Source organism: Dermacentor silvarum, chromosome 3 (genome assembly GCF_013339745.2).
Source record: "Dermacentor silvarum isolate Dsil-2018 chromosome 3, BIME_Dsil_1.4, whole genome shotgun sequence".
NCBI classification, from domain to species: Eukaryota; Metazoa; Arthropoda; class Arachnida; order Ixodida; family Ixodidae; genus Dermacentor; species Dermacentor silvarum.
In genome coordinates, this window is record NC_051156.1 from 118026900 (window position 1) to 118046814 (window position 19915).

The window sequence follows — 19915 nt, forward strand, 5'->3', positions numbered from 1 at the left end:
TTAAATTATCTTTTTTTTTTCATTGTAGGGCGGCCTACGCCTACTGGCACATCCACGTGAAAGAAAGTTGGCGTGAAATAGGTTCATTGAAGACCACCGCAGACCAATTGACACATACAATGTGCGTCTAAGTGTTTCGTTGAGCAGCGGTAAATACCCAGTCCTGACTGTACGGGGACCTATGTTGGCGGTAAAGACGTTCGTTGAAGAGCGGCACATGTGTACACATTGCCACGTGCTCAATGACTCAAGTTGGACCAACGGTTGGTTTCTAACGCTGTTCCGTCAGTACAGCGAGCCCGATGCTCTAACCATTTGGCTTGGACTACGGAGTGACTCAGATTGCCGGGAAAGCTGTTAGATAAAAACTGACAAATATATACAGATAGGTAGACAGATTGATAGTTGGTCCCTGGAAACTCCGTGAAGTACCCCAACAACGATGACGTATAAATACTAAGCGATTCCGACGATCCCCAGAATTTCGGCAGAATGTTGCTGGAGCGGCAGGTGGCGGGTGATGCCTGTTTGCTCCCCATTCAGAAGGCGTTCAGTGGTGCCATGTATGTGGCGGTACCTGGTGAGCGGTGCCCCTAATGCTAATTATAAAAGGTCCATAGAGTGTTCGGGTGAAGGGTGGCTGTCAGCGGATGCCCGAGCACCATGCCGTAATGTTTATAAAGGATGTGCGGTGGCAGGAATTAAAACAAAATGTCACCCCCTTATGCAGGTTTTGGCCAAGGAATCTTCCTAACTTCGTCTCAGATATACACGCTGTTCTACTTCAGCAAATACCGTGCCTTCGCAACGTCAATTATCAACGTCGCCTTCGCCATATCCGGCATGGTCAGCCCGTTCGTGCTCTCCGGACTCGAGGATGCCTACTTTGTGGAAGGAGCCCTGCTCATTTACGGAGGAATAATGTTAAACTCAACCATCATCATCATATTGGCCAAAAATCCCTCCCAATTTACAGACTGTGCAAGCCGAAGTCATCCCAACTCGGCAGAGCGTGGAACCTCGAAATCAACCCATTTTGTCGCCGTTGCCAGACTTCACAGGTATGATCCACCGAGTCTATGTCGTATTCAACCCACAAATATGGCCATCTGGTAATCACGATAGGGCAGTACAAAGTTTTAATTGGTATGCTTGGTTCTACGTTATGGCTTGGTGATTCAGCGCGCATAAGTGGAGCCTATGTGCATAATATATGTGGATATTCATATCACGTGATTGTTTTCCTTTCCGTATCATTCACACGCAGAGGCTTCCCCGGGTGATTACCCTCCTTGACAAATTCTGAGCCGAATGACTTCGTTGCCTATTGATGAGTCAGAGAGTTAATTCTAAACTTTATATTTAAGTTTTCTAAAATATGTAGTTTCAATAATTGTTCTATATAGGGTGGCGTGTAATAAATATTTTACGACACCTGAATATGTTTTCCTAGCAAAATTTCTTACGTACTACTTCGCGCAAGTGGAATGAAAGCGGAATCACAATAATATAAAAATATGTAGAAAGCATAATATTATAGTTATCAAAATTTATGGGAGAGTGTATAGAATCATTCATCTATAAAAGAAAGCATGACTAATAATAAAACACAACAAAAACAATAACAAATGGCACTCACCAACGAAGTATAACCAGCAGGCCCTAAATTTCCGTGCCCCGTAAAATGCAAGTGTAATGCCGCCGCTCATGCAAACAGTCAATTACTTCCAGTATTGTCTTAACTCTCATATTTGTTTTCGATTTTCCAGTGAACAAAGACACTCAGCAGATGCTTCGCAAATGTCTGGGCGCCAAGAAAGCGCTTCCTTCAAGCAAGTTGGAGCACTATTTAGAATGCCGGCATTGTATGTTTTGGTGGTTACGCTCATCATCGCAGACCTCACAACGGCGGAATTTTATGGTACAGTCGTAGACTACGCCCGCGACCGAGGTTTAGAGCCACGTGACGCCGAGCAGCTGGTGACCTTCGTTTCACTGGGAGCGCTTCTGGGTGGTCTCTCTGTGCCCCTGCTGACTGACTGCGTGCCGTTCATCCGCTGTCCTGCCTACGCTGTCAGTTTACTGGCCGTTGGTGGGTGCCAAATGGTTGCCCCGTACCTATCTGGGTTTACAGCAAATATAATGCTCGCACTATTGGTTGGAGCATTCATGGGATTCATCTTGTGCAGCAAACCCGTACTCCTTGCGGAATCATTCGGTATCCGACGTACGGCGGCATGCCTGGCCCTCATCGGCGTGATCAGGATACCGGTGTCCCTGGTCTGCCCTCTCCTAATTGGTAAGCGTGCGAAAAGCGTCTAAAAGTTTAAAAGGAAACTTTCGTTTATTAAACATGCAGCCACTAATAGCTCCACTACACGTGATGTCAGCCGACAAGAACGAGTCCCAGAAAAAATAAATTAGCGTAACTTGCACTGGAGACAGCGGCGTTGATGGGCACCTAGCTAGTCCTGGCTTTTGGGCTATAGGCAAAGCGCTGCCAAGTCATCGCCAGCATTTTCCGGAATTTATTTATTATTGAGTGATTATTGATTAGCTATTGATTGGTTATCGCAAGGTATTCGCCACGTATTTGGGCTAGGCTACCTAGTCATCCCCAGCATTTCCCGGAATTTATTGATTATTTGTCGATTATCGATTAGCTATTGATTGGCTGTCGCTTGGCTATCGCAAGGTATTGGCCACGTTTGGCCTAGGCTAAGCACTACTAAGTCATGCCCAGCATTTTCCGGAATTTATTGACTATTGATCGATTATTGCTTAGCTATTGATTGGCTATCAATTGGCTATCGTTGACTGATTAAGCTTAAGTAGTCCCAACCATGCTTAACTTGACTTATGCAGTCTCAGCTTCGCTAGTTCACAGGGGTATGTACCATTGCGGTTGGAGCCTTTCTGCACAACCGCCAGGGTCGGCCCACATTTTCTGTTCGCATGTTACGTACTAACGCTCGGCTTAAACAGCGCCGCTGTTAATTTTTTTTTAAATGCGCTATGTATGCCCCTCATCTTTAAATTAACATTGAGTGTATTTGCTAAAACACCAGGAATTCGGCGTTTAGCCTACGTGTGTACACGGAACGCTAAGCTCAGAAGAGTGAAGGCACCAATCTCACACCCATGGAACAGAAACCTGCGCATAGTCCTTTGGAGTTGCAACCATACCGATACACCAGGGCATGTTTAAATGTTGTTGGACATCACAGCTCACCAAATACGCATGTAAATTCATTATAAATATTAGTACATTTTAACAATTCACGCGGCTCTAAAGCTATTTACTGCGATGACAGCTGCCCCTCACAGTGCCTAGCGCAATCATATATTAAAGATATTGATGATAATGATTATGATTTTTATGATGATGCTAATAATAAAAAAGCAGTGACAGATGCGTGCTTTGGGGAGTGACCAAAAGTGAGGTGATTTCATGTGAGTGTTAAACAAATAAACTTTAAAACGTACAATTTAATAAATAACATTTCATTGACAGGTAGGGTAGAGATACTTTGTGCTTGAACAGTCATTCTAGATGAAGCGTAGTTAAATTTCTTGAAGACAGGATGAACGAAGAAGCAATTGACCAGCGTGGTTAACAATGCAATCATGGACATTCGCAAAGAATGTTCTCTGTGGCGAGGCATGCATCTTTTTAGGTGTTTTACAATATGGAAGCACAGAAAGACAACAGAACAGGAGAGCCTAATGGCAGGTCAGACATTAGCCCTGTAGTTTCAAAAGTATATTGTTTTGAGTGAGGATCAACGCCGGCAGTATTATAAACAGTGGTGTGTAAATATGTATTGATATTTGTGTTTCTAAATTATTGAAAATTGATTCTTGCGACTGTTATTGCTTTCAATTTAGCATGTAGTTTTCACCTTGCAACACCACTTACTTTAGAGCGCCTCTGAAAGTTTATTTGTGCTTATAGCGCGGAATAATCCATCTACTTTTTGGGCAATCAACCATAGTCGGCATGGACCACGTGCAGGATGGACGAAAATAACAGCGGTTCCTCGAGCTGTGTTGTAAATATATATGCGGTTTGATATGTTGGCTCGACGCAGCACGCAAGGCCACTCCTGCGAGCGTTGAACTTCATCGCTCCTTTTTCTGTTCCGGTTCAGCGAAAATGGTTCAGTTCAGATTAGACTCCTGCACCAAAAACATAGCTGTTCAAGCCGCTGAAAACCTGTTGAAGTTCATTTGCATAATCTAAGAATATTTGCACGAAACCAGCATAAATATTATTTGTAAAAAAGCTTGCGTACATTCCGGGGGCCGTCTATCCATCTATGTATGTTTGTGTATTTCGCGCCAACCTGGGTCACTATGTAGTGCATGGTCGAATGGTTAGAGTATCCGGCTGATGTGCTTAGAGAAACCTTAGGGTTCGAAATCAACCATCGAACCAATTTTAGTCACTGAGTAAGTGGCAATGTGTACATATGTGCCGCACTTCAACGAACCGCTTTCTCGCCGACATGGGTTACTGTAGTTGCGGGAGTGGGTATGTACCACTCTTGAACAAAACTGTCGGACGCCGGGTCTGTAATGCGGTCATAGCACAGTCTACATACCCTCCCACCCTGTCACTCTCTCTCTCTCGCTTCTTTCTCTTCCCCTTCTCCCTTCCACCAGCCTAGTGTAGCCACCCGGACTTGGGTTACTAGGTATGTGGCGGTAGGTGTGTGCCGTACTAGACGGACCGGAGAAGTGTGGCAGGGCCCATCTCTCGAGGACTGTCGACGGTAGTGCGTTTATCGTCAAATCAGTATAAGGACAGAACGTACTGCCACCTTCGAAACGGGTTATGTATGACGCATGTATACTGCAGCATGGACTTAAAAACACTTGGTGTCATCTGGTGACGTTACCGCGAAGCCTACGCATGGCCTCAGAAATGCATGGCGTGCCGGTGCGCGCGCACGCTGAGAAGCGCGCCATGGGGCAGCCCGCGGCTGCTCTTTCGCTCTGCTATCTGGACACGCTGTGCCATCATCTGGTGGCGCTGCCGAGAAGTCCGCGCGTTGCCTCCTACACATGAGAATCGTGGCGCACCGGTGCCTACGTACGCTGACGATTGTTTCCTCGCCTGCCGCACAATCAGTAGCTCATACACAGTGACCAATATTGACGAGACTTTCATTCAAGAGCGGCACATACGCAGTGCATTCATGGCGCAGCTCGCTAAAGCGTTGGCAGGAAAGACGTTCATTGAAAAGCGGCACATACCAAGTGTATTTGTTAAGCAGCCTGCAAAAGCGTTGGGTTGCTGTCTTTGATTAGCCCTTGTGACGGTGGTTCGATTCCGCCCAGCAACGGATAAAATTTAAAGGATTTTTTTTTCATTTATTAGCGTGCTTACGCTACTTCACGCACTTTCGGGAGTCCATCTGTGTTTCGATGTGTGTTTGTATCAATGTTTGAGCTGGCACATGGAACATGGGAAGGAGTAGTGGAGCCATCGCTAATGTTCGCAAATGCCATTCTGTGCCAAAAAAAAATCGGAGATCTTTTCAGGGTTTGAAGTTGACCGAATATCGGCACGCCGGTTGGCTTGGGGAGTCAACGGTAAAACCAGTTCAGGCAGTGCAGGGTGACGTGGCTAGGGTCCTCTGTTGAAGTCAGAGAAGCGTAGATGAATATTAGTTTTGAAGAAAGGCTCAGGAATACGGGTGAAAATAAACGGACATCTGAAGCACTCAAGCATCTGTACCTAAAAAGCGTGGATAAAGAATCGAGGAAGAGGTCAAGAACGTTGGCAGGCAAGTACAGGGTAATTGAAAGTGTGTGTAGACAACCAGGAGTGATCCAAAATAAAGTGAGAGCAACATATAAAGTAAATTGGATGCAAAGAATCGAAAGAAAAAAAAGACCATGGAAATTTACAGGAATGGCATGAAAGAGATTACAAGGGAAAGTGTGCGCGATAACACCGAGGGCAGTGTCTTGCTGTTGGAGGCTCCAGGTGTTTGCCTAAGTATAAAACATACCAAAACAAATATTGGCGGCAAGATAAGGCATACATCTGCTGCAGCTAAAATGAGAAGACCACTCAGCACAGTTTAATGTAATCCGAAGGTATTCACTCAGTCATACCTATACCTAACGTACACATTCCATAACTGGTTGGAATTAAAGTGGATGGAATGCACGCACCAGTCAGCAGTCGAGATTAGCAACAGTTTTGTTTAGTATTGGTGAAAAAAAAAGTAGGGAAGAGATTGACACGACCGGATCCGTTGCACGCATAGGTAGCGGTACAAGGTTGATATGGAAGTTTTGAAGCAGAGCAAAAAATTAAGCAGCTCTATACAAGATACTAGAACAAAAAGCAGGTATAGCATACATGATTCGCTCAAGCAGGCTAGATGGCTATTAGGCACCGCCCCGTTTCAAATGGGTACTTATTAATCTATCATTATCATCATCGAAGCGCCAATAGGAGTTCCGCTGAGTGCACGTCTGATAGATAATTTGTTTCGACGGTGGCAATACGTTGTGTCGCTGTAGTGATTGTATGCCATACGCATTTCCGTCAACACTCATCGTGAGGTGGTTTCTGCAGCAATGAAAAAAAAAATCAGGCAAGTTTGCACTCGATCGCGCCAGGCTTAGGGACAACGAAGCTTACTGGCTGCTACTGCTAGGTATGAACTTGGTTGCGGCTAGGTCCCCCCCCCCCCCCCCCCCCTAGCTTGGTTTAACTTACCTACGCATGTAGGCAGGTATTCTCGAGCTATCATTTTCGGAGGTACCTTCCCTGTCGCGACATTTCGCGTGACTAGCGCTGGACGCGTGGGCGCCTACGAGCGACAGCGCTCCTGGCATGCCACAGACGCAGGCTGGCTAACCAAGGTTGGCAGAGTGCGAAGAACGCTGCTGCTTGCCGACGCCGAACGCGTTGGAGGCTAGCCACTCGATATCAATCGGCCAGCTTCGTTGTGTCTTGAGCTTTGCGCGGCCTAGTGCAAGCTTTCGCCTTTTTGTTCTTTATCTCCTGGCTCAGCGCGCCGCGGAAAGACGAGAGGCCAGGGTTGGGAAGGCAGGGAGCCGTGCGCATGCGCGCGGTCTCCTCCTCTTCCTTCTCCTGGTTGCCATTGCTACCACGGCTACGCACTACAAATCACGGCTGGCTTAAACAGTGTCGCTGTTAAAAACCGACTTATTTATGGTTAAAATATAGTACAATAAAAAATAGTGATTAAAGGAGCATGTGATAGGATCACTCCGATGACAAAGAACCACGTCCATCTAAAAGGCACGATGGTTCTATAAACCTATAGAGTGCAATGCAATTTGCCCTTCGGCTGCGACCACGCTGCACAGATCCAAAAGGTAGAAAATGTGAAGCATTCATTGCGAACGCGAAATGACGGAGAGCGAGTTCAATGAAAATTTTGCAAATGGAGGTAAAATGGCGGCCGGAAAGAATGGAATTATCATTGGTTGCATCTTCATGAAAATAGAACCAAAGTTTAGAAGTTGATAGTCCAGACCAATAACGAAAACTTTATTTAGGGGTGGCACTCGCCATCGGAACCTAGTTAACGTAAGCTCGCATTCGCGTGACAGGCATTGGTCCGCGTTGTATGGGTAATTTAAATGCTGTAAGTCGACATTGGATAGCACATTGGAAGGTCCAATGCGTTTCAACGATAGTATTTGCTTCAAATGGGAGTTCATGAAAACTGAAAAGGTAAGCGGAACGTAAAATACAGTTACTACTTGGGATTACGACACCAGAGAATTGTCATGTGGTTACTGTTCCTCGGTGTCCTGGAGCAAGCCATTCTGGGGAATCGGCCGTTAGGTCGCGATGCATAGGTATATTTGTTTTACGTCGCCTGCTTCCTCCCCAAATATTTGCGTTCATCCACTACAGAAAACTGTATAAGAACACAGATGTTATAGGGCTGCTTGCTAAGGGGGAAATGTGCGTTGTATAACAACTTTTACCTGAAAGCAAGAATTATGGAAATGTTCAATAAAATATCTGAAAATTAATTATGTTTTTGTGATAACACAGAAAGGGTAGTGTAGATTCGATAAGTTCTCACCTTTTCTTCTTTCTGTCGCAAGCAAATTCCTTCCTGTGCAGCATAATAATGCACCCATGTACATGTACGAAATTTCGCACTCTCAGACTCCCCTTGTCAATTAAGCTATTTATTTAGTAAAATGAATAACATTCTAGAACATTTTATTACCAGTTGTTTCACCAAATCCAATGCTAATCTTTGTTTTTCGCGATGGTTTAGACATTTCACTGTTTAGATGTGTTTGGTTTTGATAATCTTAGTGCATCGTGTTTATTTTTGTTTGCTTTGTGTAGAACAACCGCACTCCTTTACTTCCGTCGTTCAGCAGGACAACGTGAAAGCACTGAAATACCCGACGTAACTTCTCTGGGGCGCTTGAGATGACTCTGCAATTTGAACTGTCTTTACGCATTTTGTTTTAAATTTAACCTTTCCTTAAATAAATTATTTATGCGGCACCTGAGGAGGCACCTGCATTAAAGGCTTCATGCTTTTAGGCCCCCATGACTCGTTTTGAATGTCCTGCCTGGAACCATCAGGCAGACTCTGAGGCAAAAACCTTTAACAGAACTGATGTCGCGAGCGACATTAGGCAGTACCGCCTAATTTCGGCCGTACCGCCGATTTTGCGCATTTTCATTTTCTTTGTACATTTGCTCTTGACATGCTGTCACGAACAATCTTGAGGCGATTCACCTAATGTCATTCTCGACCACTGCAGTATCGCTCGTTCGGGCCTCTGAAATAGATGGAGAGCAGCCGCTGCTCTCAGAGCCTGTGTGAAGTGCATAACATTGCGCTCATTGCCGAGAACGATTGAAGAGCGTCGTATCTCACTTCATTCGCCTTCCATCGTTCTACCCAACTTTGTTCAAAATTGTTCTATCTACGGGTTCCAAAGCGAAATAGTTAACGCTATTGCACATCCGATTTTCAAAAGCCGATTACAGTGGGGACGTTATCGACATGTGCATTCTCATCCCACTATACCGTACTACATTTGGTGTTCATTTATTGTCTTATGTCTTGATTCGCGTGAAGAAAATGGGTCTCTCCGGCAGCAAATACGCTCTTTCGTAAACTTCATACTTCGACGCTTCCTGTGAAGACGTGCCTGAAGATGGTGCTTTGTTCGCGAGGACACATAGTGCAGATTGTGTAAAAAGCGAGAAACTATCGGCTATCGCTTCAGTAATTGGTGTGACGCAGTATTTTTTATGTTCTACCGCAAACAATAAAAAGGGAATTAGGAACTACGCCTATCACTACAAGCTACCTTTAATCTGACAAAAGACAGAACCTTGCCATACGATCTCATTTGCTCATTAAATTACATAGCCTCTGGAGAACAAGACTGATAGATAGGCATGCCGAACCAGCCCTAACAACGAACACCTTCCAGGAAGAATTAGTTAAAATGCGCTGGTTGTACGAGCGTTTAAGTGAATCTCTTGACTGCTTTCGCGCTCTTCAATTTGTGTTTAATTTTGCCTCATTATAGACTTGTGGTGTGGTAAGTGTAAGCATCGACTACGAATGCACACTGCTTGACTCCCAAATGATCGACTACCACTGCTCGACGACACACTCCACATTGCTTCGGTGGTATGAAACCAGCGGATCAAGTTGGCGAAAAGTTTTATTTTCCTAGTGCTATGGCAATCGTGAAGCTGTCGATGACGAGATAACCTAACGAGGAAAGGAAATCATCGCTTGTGTGTCGTTAATGACGAGAACGGTTGTCGTCAGCGTAACAGAATGTACTGAGGAGATGGAATATGCAAACCCAGGTTCGATAGCTTTATCCTAAGAAAAGCAATTAGGAGCACACTGAAGTAGAACCCGCAAAGCATGCTACGAGTTGTTATGGCCCTGTGTCCACTCTAGAGCGCGATCGCGAACTCAACAGCTCACGTCTTTTACTAAGCTTTCGGAGGATGCTCTATTCTATCTATATGTTTGCATCTTAGAGCGCTTAGCATTAATAAATGTCCTAATGCCAAAAGCTTTAACGTGCCAGCCTTCCATGAAATAAAAATAACACAACGATTTAGATACCTCCGAACCATCAATCATAGTGGCCAGGACAGACTTTTTCCATGCCATATTTTGCCATAGTACCAATATTCGAGCACACGTCTTTCCATACTCTTAAGCACCATGGAATTAAAGAAAAAGTTATTGTATCCTATGCTTAAACTACAATGTCAACTTTTCTGAGAGCATGTCTTCGTTTCCAACGTAGGCCACTTTCGTGACTCGACTGGATCATACGATGGCTACTATCGGATGCTCGGAGGAATGAGCGTGGCAGCCGCTTTGCTCTTCAGCGCACATTACATCTTCAGCCGAGGAAAGTTCACAGCGGACGAGCAGCCCTCAGTGCTGTAATACCAATAAAATGCCTAATAAGAGCTTTCCCGCGTGTAGCCGTCATTCTATGAGCACTAAATCTGAGACATTATACCGTTAGCGATGCTAGCAGCCTGACCATATCCGCCAGGCATTCTGGAGGTAGAGCAATGTTATTGGCGTGTCCAAATAGCAAGCAGCAAATTTTTTGCACCAACTCAATAAGAATCAAATAGCGCTATAAGCAAATGCATATAAAGTATCGAACATTTTAGAATAGTTTTCAAGTAATAAAGTGCAGTTTTCATAATATAAAACTACTTTCACATCCTCATCACATAACATTAGCACGTTGTTGTCATTACATTGCTCCAGTCAGTTTGAGAGGGTATAGGTTTGGTCGTTTGCTACGGTTCGCCATGCTTTTCTTAGCTGTCTCATATACTGGTTGCAGCTGCAGTGGGGCCGAGCATTCAGGAATGCACACGGTGGCTGTCATGGAAATTACGTTGAAAGCCGTGACAGCTCCCCCGAGCCAGTGGGCAGAGAAATGACAAAGCACGAGTGGAAAGTTTGTTTCGTGGAAATGAGCCGTGGCGGCGGCTCCTTAATTTACGGAGGAAGGGAATTTCCGCTGGATGCGGCTTTTCCACCCATGTTGCGTCAGAGGGCCGCCGACCGGTAACGTTTTGCTCAAGCGGGCATGACGGATGGCAATTAACCGGCAGCGAGTGACTCAAAAACGCTTGCGGGGTTAGACGAATTGAGTGCTGCTCCCGTCGGGGCGGGTGAAAGCAAGACAGTCAAATAATGTAAGCGTTTTTGTTGGGTTGCTTCACCGAGCGTGACTGAGCCTTTAAAATAGGGCACTCGGCACGAGAGAGGGAAGAGTTTGTCTGGGCGCAGTCCGGGCGGACGCTTTGCTGAGGAATAAACGTTGTCCACCATCAAACGCTGGTTCTTCCTTCGCGTTGCCATCGTGCGCTTGGGCCACCGAGGGGCGCCATCTCGGACCACCACCACCCACGAACCTCCATCCGTAACTCGCACTATGAAAGTGTTCTTTTTTAAAGATCAAATGCAACATTAGAAACAAACAAGCAGTTTGTTTGCATACAGCGGAATCCTCAAAGCATTCGAATGATCGCAGTATTGCCGGTAAAGTATGGCTCCCTGACCGACGTATTCTGCTCTACTACGTTAGCTCTGTTTTAGGTCAGTACTGTGCTTCTGTGGAGATGAAGCATACCGTACATTTGCTTGAATTTTATGCTTAATACGCACAGTTATATTTTTAAATATTGCAACAACTTTAAAACAATGCCGTATCTTTATCAGAAATGTGAAACATTGATTGCGAAACAAACTCGTATAGCGTTGTTTCCTTCGTGTACAGCTTGTATGGTGCCCAGGACGCAGTCAGGTGCAAGGACGCACCTTTTGTCCGGGACCTTTTGGTTTCTGGTGTATGGGAACTAGAACAAAATAAAAAATATATATTAGAGAGCTATACGAAGTAAGCTTAGTAGTTTGATCGGCCGTATAAATTGCAGTAAACATTTACTGCTAACTTAACAAGCATGGTGTCACGCACGCACAGGTAAAGAAGAACAGATACCACTCGATGACTACGGGCACTCGCTGCAAAAACGCTGGCGCGATGAACAGTGCAGCAGCGACAGCGAGTACTTCGTGCGGCCACCAGCTGCAATACGTCTCCGAAACTTGTCGTTACGCGAACTACAGCGCGAGAACACAGCGCAGTGAAACCGCAAGCCATCTCCCCTCACGTAACATATGTGTAGATACCAGGGATTACTTTCAGCATGCGTATTAAAGATATTACCGAATATTGCTACGGGTTGAACTGGAAACTGTGGCGTGAGAAGTTGTGCGTGGGGATGATTCGCATACTTCTCACGCGTACTCAACGGCCGCTCTTTCAACCTCAATTCAAGACACCCGAGCATTGAGGGAGTACAACAGTTCGCCAAGAAGAGCATATTATCCCTGACCGCCGGGAAATCCAGGTGCTCGCATTACCAGCCGTTATGCTGTCGCTGCCCCTTTCATGTAGTGCTTTGCAACCCGAAGTACCATATGTTTTCACTGAAGTGGCCTTGATTGACAAGAATGTAAAATGGTTGGTCGACACGGGCGCCGCTATTAATGTCTCGGACTCAACTCAAGTAGTGTGCGCCATTTACTTAAACCGGTGCCTGAATTGTGACTTGTATCCTCTAATGGCACTGAAGTCAAACGATTTGGGTAAATACAGTTGACGTACAAGCTCTTGGAAAAGTGCATTCCGTGGATTTCGTGGTCGCCGATGTATAGCCCCAGCTGGCCAGTTGTTTATGGCTGTAGCTGGTGCAAACGGGTAGACGTCGTGCTTGATTTATGTACTGTCAGTGAGCACTCAGCTCACCGATCACTTCGAGTATTGCTTGTTTGGCACATTTCCTCATTTCAAGCGTTATTGTAGACTCTCTGAAGCATCTAGCAAACTTTGCTCACAGCTCCGTTCCTTCTAAAGTGACGCAGCAAAGTTAAACGCCGACATTTACATGGCTGGTCCTGCATGTTCAGCAATTTTACAAGCCTTATCTGGTGCATGGCTTACAGCTAAGCTTGATAAGGCTGTCACATGGGGGATTTTAGTTGAGATGGGTGCGAGGTGTCCGCCTTGTTCGAAGACCGTGTCACCCCGAAGTATCCTAGCTTGTTCCAAGGGAAAGACGCATGTGTTCACAGTGAAACTCAGTTGCCTACCAGCCATTGTAAATCGTGGTGATGAATCTGTTGAAGCCTTTTCTATTTTCCCGACAATAGTAGCATCTTTTACGTCGACACCAAGTACTGAACCTGCTACGTCATCAGACGCACGTCTAGCCTGGAATATATTCAGATTTGCTCTCATTTGCCTTGCTCGTGCAGTATCATAAGTCTATTTCCCTATCAGGAGATGAGCTCGATTGCACGCCCTGGGCCGAGCATCGCAGTGAAGCCGAAAGACGCATACATATTCGCCACAAGCCCCGCCATGTTGTACCTTACCTGCCGCAGTGGCTCAGTCAGCTAAAGCATTGCGCTGCTGAGCACGAGATCGCAGGATCGAATCCCGGACGCGGCGGCCGCATTTCGATGAAGGCGAAATGCAAAAACGCCCCTGTGCTTGCGTTTTAGTGCACGTAAAAGAGCCCCAGGTGGTCAAAATTATTCCGGAGCCCTCCACTACGGCGTGCCTCATAATCAGAACTGGTTATGGCACGTAAAACCCCAGAATTAAACAATCATGTTGCACCTTCCGAACGGTGGGTAATTCAGGTCCATGGTCATGGCATGCTCAAAGATGGCATCATTCTTCAGTCTCCCACTCCTTGGTCATCACCAATGGTACTGGTGAAGAAGAAATGTAGCACAATCACATTTTGCACCAATTACAGGAAACTCAATCACCTAACGCACCCCGACATATACCGCGTGCCGTGCCCTCATGATGCCCTGGACTGTCTCAAGGGGGCTTGCTATTTTTTTCGGCATTGGACTTGCTGTCAGGCTAGGGGAAGGTTCCCACGAACCCTGGAGATGCAGAGAAAACCTCATTGTGACTTTTAGCGGCTATTTCCAATTTAAATGCCTTACGTTTGGCCTTTCCGAGGCACGGTACAATTCAGCGTCTCATGGACATGGTATTAGTGCACATGAAGTTGTCTATGGCACTCCTTCATCTCGATAATGTGATCGTGTACGCCACGGCTTTTGAAGAGGACCAACAACGGTTTACTGTTGGTGCTCTCTACGATCACTTGAAATGCACGTAAAACGGATCATCTTCGTTTAAAGCCCAAAAAAAACGCTTTTTCGGCTTCGACGAAGTTAACTATTTGGCCGATGTGTTCAATATGTATGTTGTGAGTCCGGACCCTCAGAAATTACGCCCCTTGAATATACACGTGGCGATCTTGCTTCAATCTTGCGATGTCAAAGTTGGCTAATATACTGGACACTGTCCAGGGTATTGGCTATACTATCTACGCGGATGACGTTACTATATGGAGTGTCGGTGGTAGTGACGGAGAGCTTGAGGCTAGGTTGCAGGAGGTGGTAACACTTACGGAAGAGTATTTAGGTCTTATGGGGCTCAAGTGCTCCACTATAAAGTCGGAGTTGTTGATCTTCAAATCTAAGAAGCTGGGTCGTAGGCCGAAGGATTGGGTACCGGAAGTTGAGACTTGCGTTAGAATCCACACTAGGGATGGGTTGTTGATACCGAAAGTTGAGGCTATCAGGGTTCTGGCTTTGGTAGTTGAAGCGAATGGATCGAATAACAGAACCATTCAGCGTATTACCAAGAAGACGGAGGCGGCCATAGGACTTATCCGAAAGATCTCTAATAGGCATAGGGGTTTAGGCGAAGAGGGCGCGATGCGGCTAGTTCACGCATTTATTCTGTGTCATTTCTCGTATGTGGCAGCTATGCTAAATTGGAATAGGGGGGAGAAATTTAATTCGGCGCTGGGTCTGCCTGTGAGTACGTCAAACGATATGTTGTTGCGACTGGGTTTGCATAATACTTTAGATGAAATTGCCGAGGCTCAGCGTACGGCACAGAGAGAGCGGTTGCTTGGTACACCAGCGGGTAGGCATATCTTAGAGTCAATCGGAGAATCGGTGGCTGTGTCGCGCGATGGGGCACGGCTACACGAGTTGAACGTTAACCTTCGGACCAATATCATGGTTCGTCCGTTTCCGCGGAATGTGCACCCTGTGCACAATGTAGGGAGGCGGATGGCAAGAGCTAGGGCTTTGTTGCGAGAAGCAAAGGATCAGGAGGAGGAGTCTGCGTTCGTTGACGCGGCATGGATTAATGGGAAAGATGGTTATTCGGTGGTGGTGGTAGATGGAAAAGGGAGAGTTCGAAATGCCGCTTCCATTTATGCAAAGGATCCGGGGGTTGCTGAGCAGGTGGCTATTGCTTTAGCACTACTTGATTCAGGAAGAGTTTCGGTGTTCAGTGACTCGCGATCTGCGATTAAAGCCTTCTCGAGGGGACTTGTTGCGGAACCGGCTTACAGACTGCTGCAGGGTAGGGATATCACTCCGCATACAGTTACTTGGTTTCCGGCGCACATGGGGTCAGTAGAGAGAGCCCCGCGTAACCTCAACGAGGTGGCGCACAGGGAGGCACGAGGATTAGTGTGCCGTGCCCTCCCTGATGGGGCTGTATCTCCCGCTCCTGAGTTCAGGGACCAGATGTTAACCTACAACGAGATCACCAAGCACTATTACTTAGAACGCAGGGCATTCCCCCTGCCACATTCTAAATTAAATAGGCCACAGGCGGTTACATTGAGGCTTTTGCAGACACGGACGTACCCTAACCCGGTAGTCATGAATAAAATTAATCCGGACTGTGGGGTTTCAGTCTATTGCAGTAAGTGTGGGGGTTTGGTCGATTTAGAACACATGCTCTGGCGCTGCTCGGCGTTGGCCGGGGATGGTTCTCAAGGTGAACGGTGGTGGCAGCGCATGCTGCACAGTGAAGTGCTGGCGGACCAACTCGGGGCTGTCCAGAGGGCCCGTGTGGCGGCAGAGGGGCTCGGCCTCTCTGTCCCGACGTGGGAGCGGCCCGCATCAGTCCCAGACTGATTCCTCAGGACCCAAATAAAGTTCTTCATACCATACACGTGGCGCCATGCATGCTCATATGCAAGCCGCCAGCTATTAGATGTCAAGCGATATCGCCATTAGTCCGAGCTCGAGTGTAGGGTAGTAATCTGGGCTGTCCAGAAGTTTGGACCCTATCGCTATGCACGCTACTACGTGGTAGTTACTGATAACAACGCACTTGTTTTGGCTCCAGTGAAAACAACACTTGACTTCGAAGTTCGCGCACTGGTCCCTCCTGATCCAACAGTGCGACTTTGTAGTTGTCTATTGAAGTTGCACAAATGATCGAGACAACGACTTTTCGTCCTGCTACCTAGTATATTTGAGCATATTGGAACTCGTAAGAGGCACGTAAAGTCGTAATCCTGAGCTCGACGCCCTAATCGAAGTCATTTCCAATATTGGGACTGGCCAACCAAGATCGCGTGTTGCAAAACTACGACGATTTTAACATTTGGACGAAGGACTGCTTTTGCACTTTCGGCGTTCGCGCGAGAGCTCCTCCTTTCGGCTCGGTGTAGTTGCCGTCTCTATGGTCACACATCATGCAGGCTCTTCATGGCGTCTCAACTGATGCCCACCTAGTGCTGACGAAAGCACACGCCATAATTTTAGAACGTTTCTGGTGGCACAGGATGCAAAAGGATGTCGAAGCGCACGTTGCTGCGGGTTCAACCTGCGACTTTCGCCAAGTGTCTACCGCAGCATCGAAAACTACGCTACTTCGTTTGAGCCAACCAGTTGGCCGTTTGATAAAATGGGCAAGGACCACTAGGGTCACTTTCCTAAGAACGAATCCTGCACTAAGTGCCTGCTTGTCAATTTCGGCTAGTTGACTAAGTAGATCCAAGATGAGGTGGCACCAGATAGGTCAGCGCACTCTGCCGTAGAATTTATTTGCAGCAACATTTTATTAAGGCGCGGCGTTCCCAAACGCTTACTTACAGACCGTGGAAGTTGCTTTATGTCCCGAGAATTTGAAAGCGCTCTCGCATCACATGGAATTGACTCTGTCAGTACTTCCATCAACCATCTATAGTGTAATGACTACATGAAGCGGGCCGCATATGCTGACACTTTCCACACCAATTCGCATCGTTTCCATTCAAATGTTGTTTTCAGAGTTAGCACAGCCTAGGAAGACACAATGCAGGCTACCCTATTTCCTTTGGCTTACTAGCACCTCCCATCAACACCTTTAGACTCGGAACTTGCAATCACCTGAAACCGTCGGGTCGAATCCTTTCAAGAGCACTCCCGGCGCCGTCTCGAAGCCAGACAACACCTTCTTAATGCTTGCGCTCAGGTACGATCAGCGAAAGCCAACACGGCACAGCCTCTGCCGGCATATCAACCCGCGATCTTGTTTTCGTTCGAAGGATGGTTTGACTACCTGGACGAGTAGCAAATTTGGACCCCCGTTTCCGAGGACCCTACCACGCCGTCTACCGCCTGGAACCCGTGACGTATCGCGTGGAGAACTTACAAGACAATCGATCGCCAAAATCGCCAAACGTTCTCACAGAGCACGTGTCGCACATGAAGCGGTACATGGGATGAGCCGTCAAAACCAACTCCACACATCAGTTTTTATTCTTTAGTGACCAATGTAAAGCATTTGCAACTCAGACTTATTTTTGCCAAGATTCGTCAGCTGTGCCGAGTACCGCCAATCAGATGACAACCCACTCGACCAACGTTTCTTTATTTAGCGTGTGGAGAAATGAATTTGAGAAGTGCTTGCATGATCAGAAGCAATTTCGGCGCAGTGCACCCTTCATGCTTCGTCTGCAACACTATCACCTTACAAAGGCTATCAAGTTGCAGACTGTACTCTCGACTAGGAGGCCATAGTGAAAAGGGGCTGTACGGTTTGAAAAAAGCGACGCGACCAAGTGGTTTGCCCCGCCGAATAAGGAAGTGGTATCAGAAACCTCAATCCGCAGTCGAAACACTACTGGTTGACCCCTCGAAGCACCACGAGGTGTGGTGTAGAGAAGTCCAATTTCGAACGTTCTAGACAATTTACTGTTTCTGTTCCTCGTGTTAACACTTGCCATTTAAATATGTAAAATACAGGCTTTTGACTCTTCGCATCGAGCTTTCGCCCTCCTTCGGCATGCAGCTGTGACTTTGGCTGGGAGGGCGGGGGGCGTCCGAAAGAGACTAAGGAAAAAATCACCGCCCAAGCACTCCGTTAGGATGGTTAACCAGCGAAGCTGAAACGTGAGGCCCGGTGTTTATCAATGGGTTAATCCCGATGGTACTATAAAGTCTCTCTCAATTATTGGTTACGTCTTTGCGTTTCTTAGTGAGGTTACACACACGTTCGGCTGCGACGGAGAAAACCACGTCGCTGACGGTATGCCCGCCGTCCGCCATTGCCGCATTGTCCCTTGTGATTCTTCAAAATTAAATTGTCCGTCACATAAGAGAATAAATAGATCATACCCCCTTAAGCAACGGCTCATACCCCCGTAAATGCGGCCTCCCCATTACGGTGACAGAAGAGAAGTGAAATTCTACGCCGGAATGATGAGCGGCACCGGAGCCAGCTATGGAAGAAGAGGACGACGGCGAACGCGAGAGCAGTGGCACGATCGCGATCGCGCGATTGCGCCGAGGGGAGGCGACTAGCCTGCTGTGGAACAAGACGACGGCGCTCGAGTCATTGCTGACTATGATAGTTTCCGCGTACAGGCGACAGACGGACGAATCGGACAGTCATGTAGAGCTTCGCTGTAAAACGAGACGGTATTACGAAAGACTACAGCCGCACTGTTATTGATGATGTGGGCGTGCCTAGCTCAGGAAAGCGCCATCACTTATTGGAAATGATAGCTTCCATTTCTGCGCACCTCAATGCACCATGGTGGCACACGGGGTCTGAAGTTGCTAATTAGCAAATATAGACCAATATCTATCATAGAACATTCGTGCCACACTATAATCAACGGAAGGTTGAATCAAGAATGCGCCACGTGTTGGTCTGATTTTGCTTCCTTCTGCTTGTACGTCCTTGAGCTACCGCAATTTAAAGCGATTCAGACCAAAGTGCGCGCATCCGGGTAACTGTAAGACGCTACTGTTGCGATAGCGAACGTACGGACGCTCAAAGCGCATTTTCTCTGTAGGCGTCCCCGTGCGGGGGCGAATTAAGTTCAAGTGCGAGAAAAACAAAGCGTACCGCACACTGCATGCGGGTGCGAGGGGAAGCATGACACCGAGCTGAGGTGGATAGTGGCTGGACGCACAAAGCCTTCCCTCACGTCGAAGGTAGGAGTTGACGTGATCGAGCCCATGTTGTAACCGTAACCAAATTACGTAACCGAACAAAACGCGGCATTTTTTATTTTGTTTGCTTGTTTACTCGAAATTTATTCCAGGAAATTTACGAGCCAAGAGCCAGATCTGATTACGAGGCGCACCGTAGTCGGAGACTCCGGGATAATTTCTACAACCGGGGGTTCTTTAACATCACCTAAGTCTACGTACCAGCATTTTTGCATTTCGCCGCCATCTCACTGTCGCCGCCCTGGCCTCCATCGTACCCGCGAACCCGAGCTCAGCATCGCAACACCATAACCACTAAGCTACCCCGAAGATGTTTCTTTGTTTGTCGCTGTGGGTGGAGAAAAAAAAAAACACAACTGCAGATTACCTTCGCGACACGCAGAGTATTTCGCAAAAGACTTTCTTGTCCTTCCGTAAGCTTATTGCAACGTCTTGTACTGTCACAAAAGAGCGCTTATTCCAAGCGCGCGCCGCGTGTCACGCAAGCCAGCGAAAGAACACGCCGGCCCCGCGGCAAGCCGGCAACT

The 19915-nt window shown here is 46.9% G+C and overlaps 2 protein-coding genes and 1 pseudogene across 2 annotated transcripts in view; 2 read left to right on the forward strand and 1 right to left on the reverse strand.

Annotated features, from left to right (window-relative positions):
• Window positions 1-19915, forward strand: part of LOC119445743 (monocarboxylate transporter 12-like) — a 438947-nt gene that overhangs the window by 64643 nt on the left and 354389 nt on the right. The gene's annotated exons all lie outside the window — the stretch shown is intronic.
• LOC119443988 (uncharacterized) lies at window positions 1782-10479 on the forward strand. Its single transcript, XM_037708534.2, has 2 exons — window positions 1782-2299; window positions 10315-10479. Exons 1-2 carry the CDS (start codon window positions 1801-1803, stop codon window positions 10458-10460), a joined length of 645 nt encoding a protein of 214 aa, XP_037564462.2. The 5' UTR covers window positions 1782-1800; the 3' UTR covers window positions 10461-10479.
• LOC119444704 (uncharacterized) overlaps window positions 13780-19915 on the reverse strand; it is a 34242-nt pseudogene continuing 28106 nt past the window's right edge.

Coding starts and splice junctions, on each gene's coding strand:
- LOC119443988 (XM_037708534.2), top strand. CDS start 1,801: ATGTCTGGGCGCCAAGAAAGCGCTTCCTTCAAGCAAGTTGGAGCACTA. Junction 2,300..10,314: donor GGTCTGCCCTCTCCTAATTG/GTAAGCGTGCGA, acceptor TTTCCAACGTAG/GCCACTTTCGTGACTCGACT.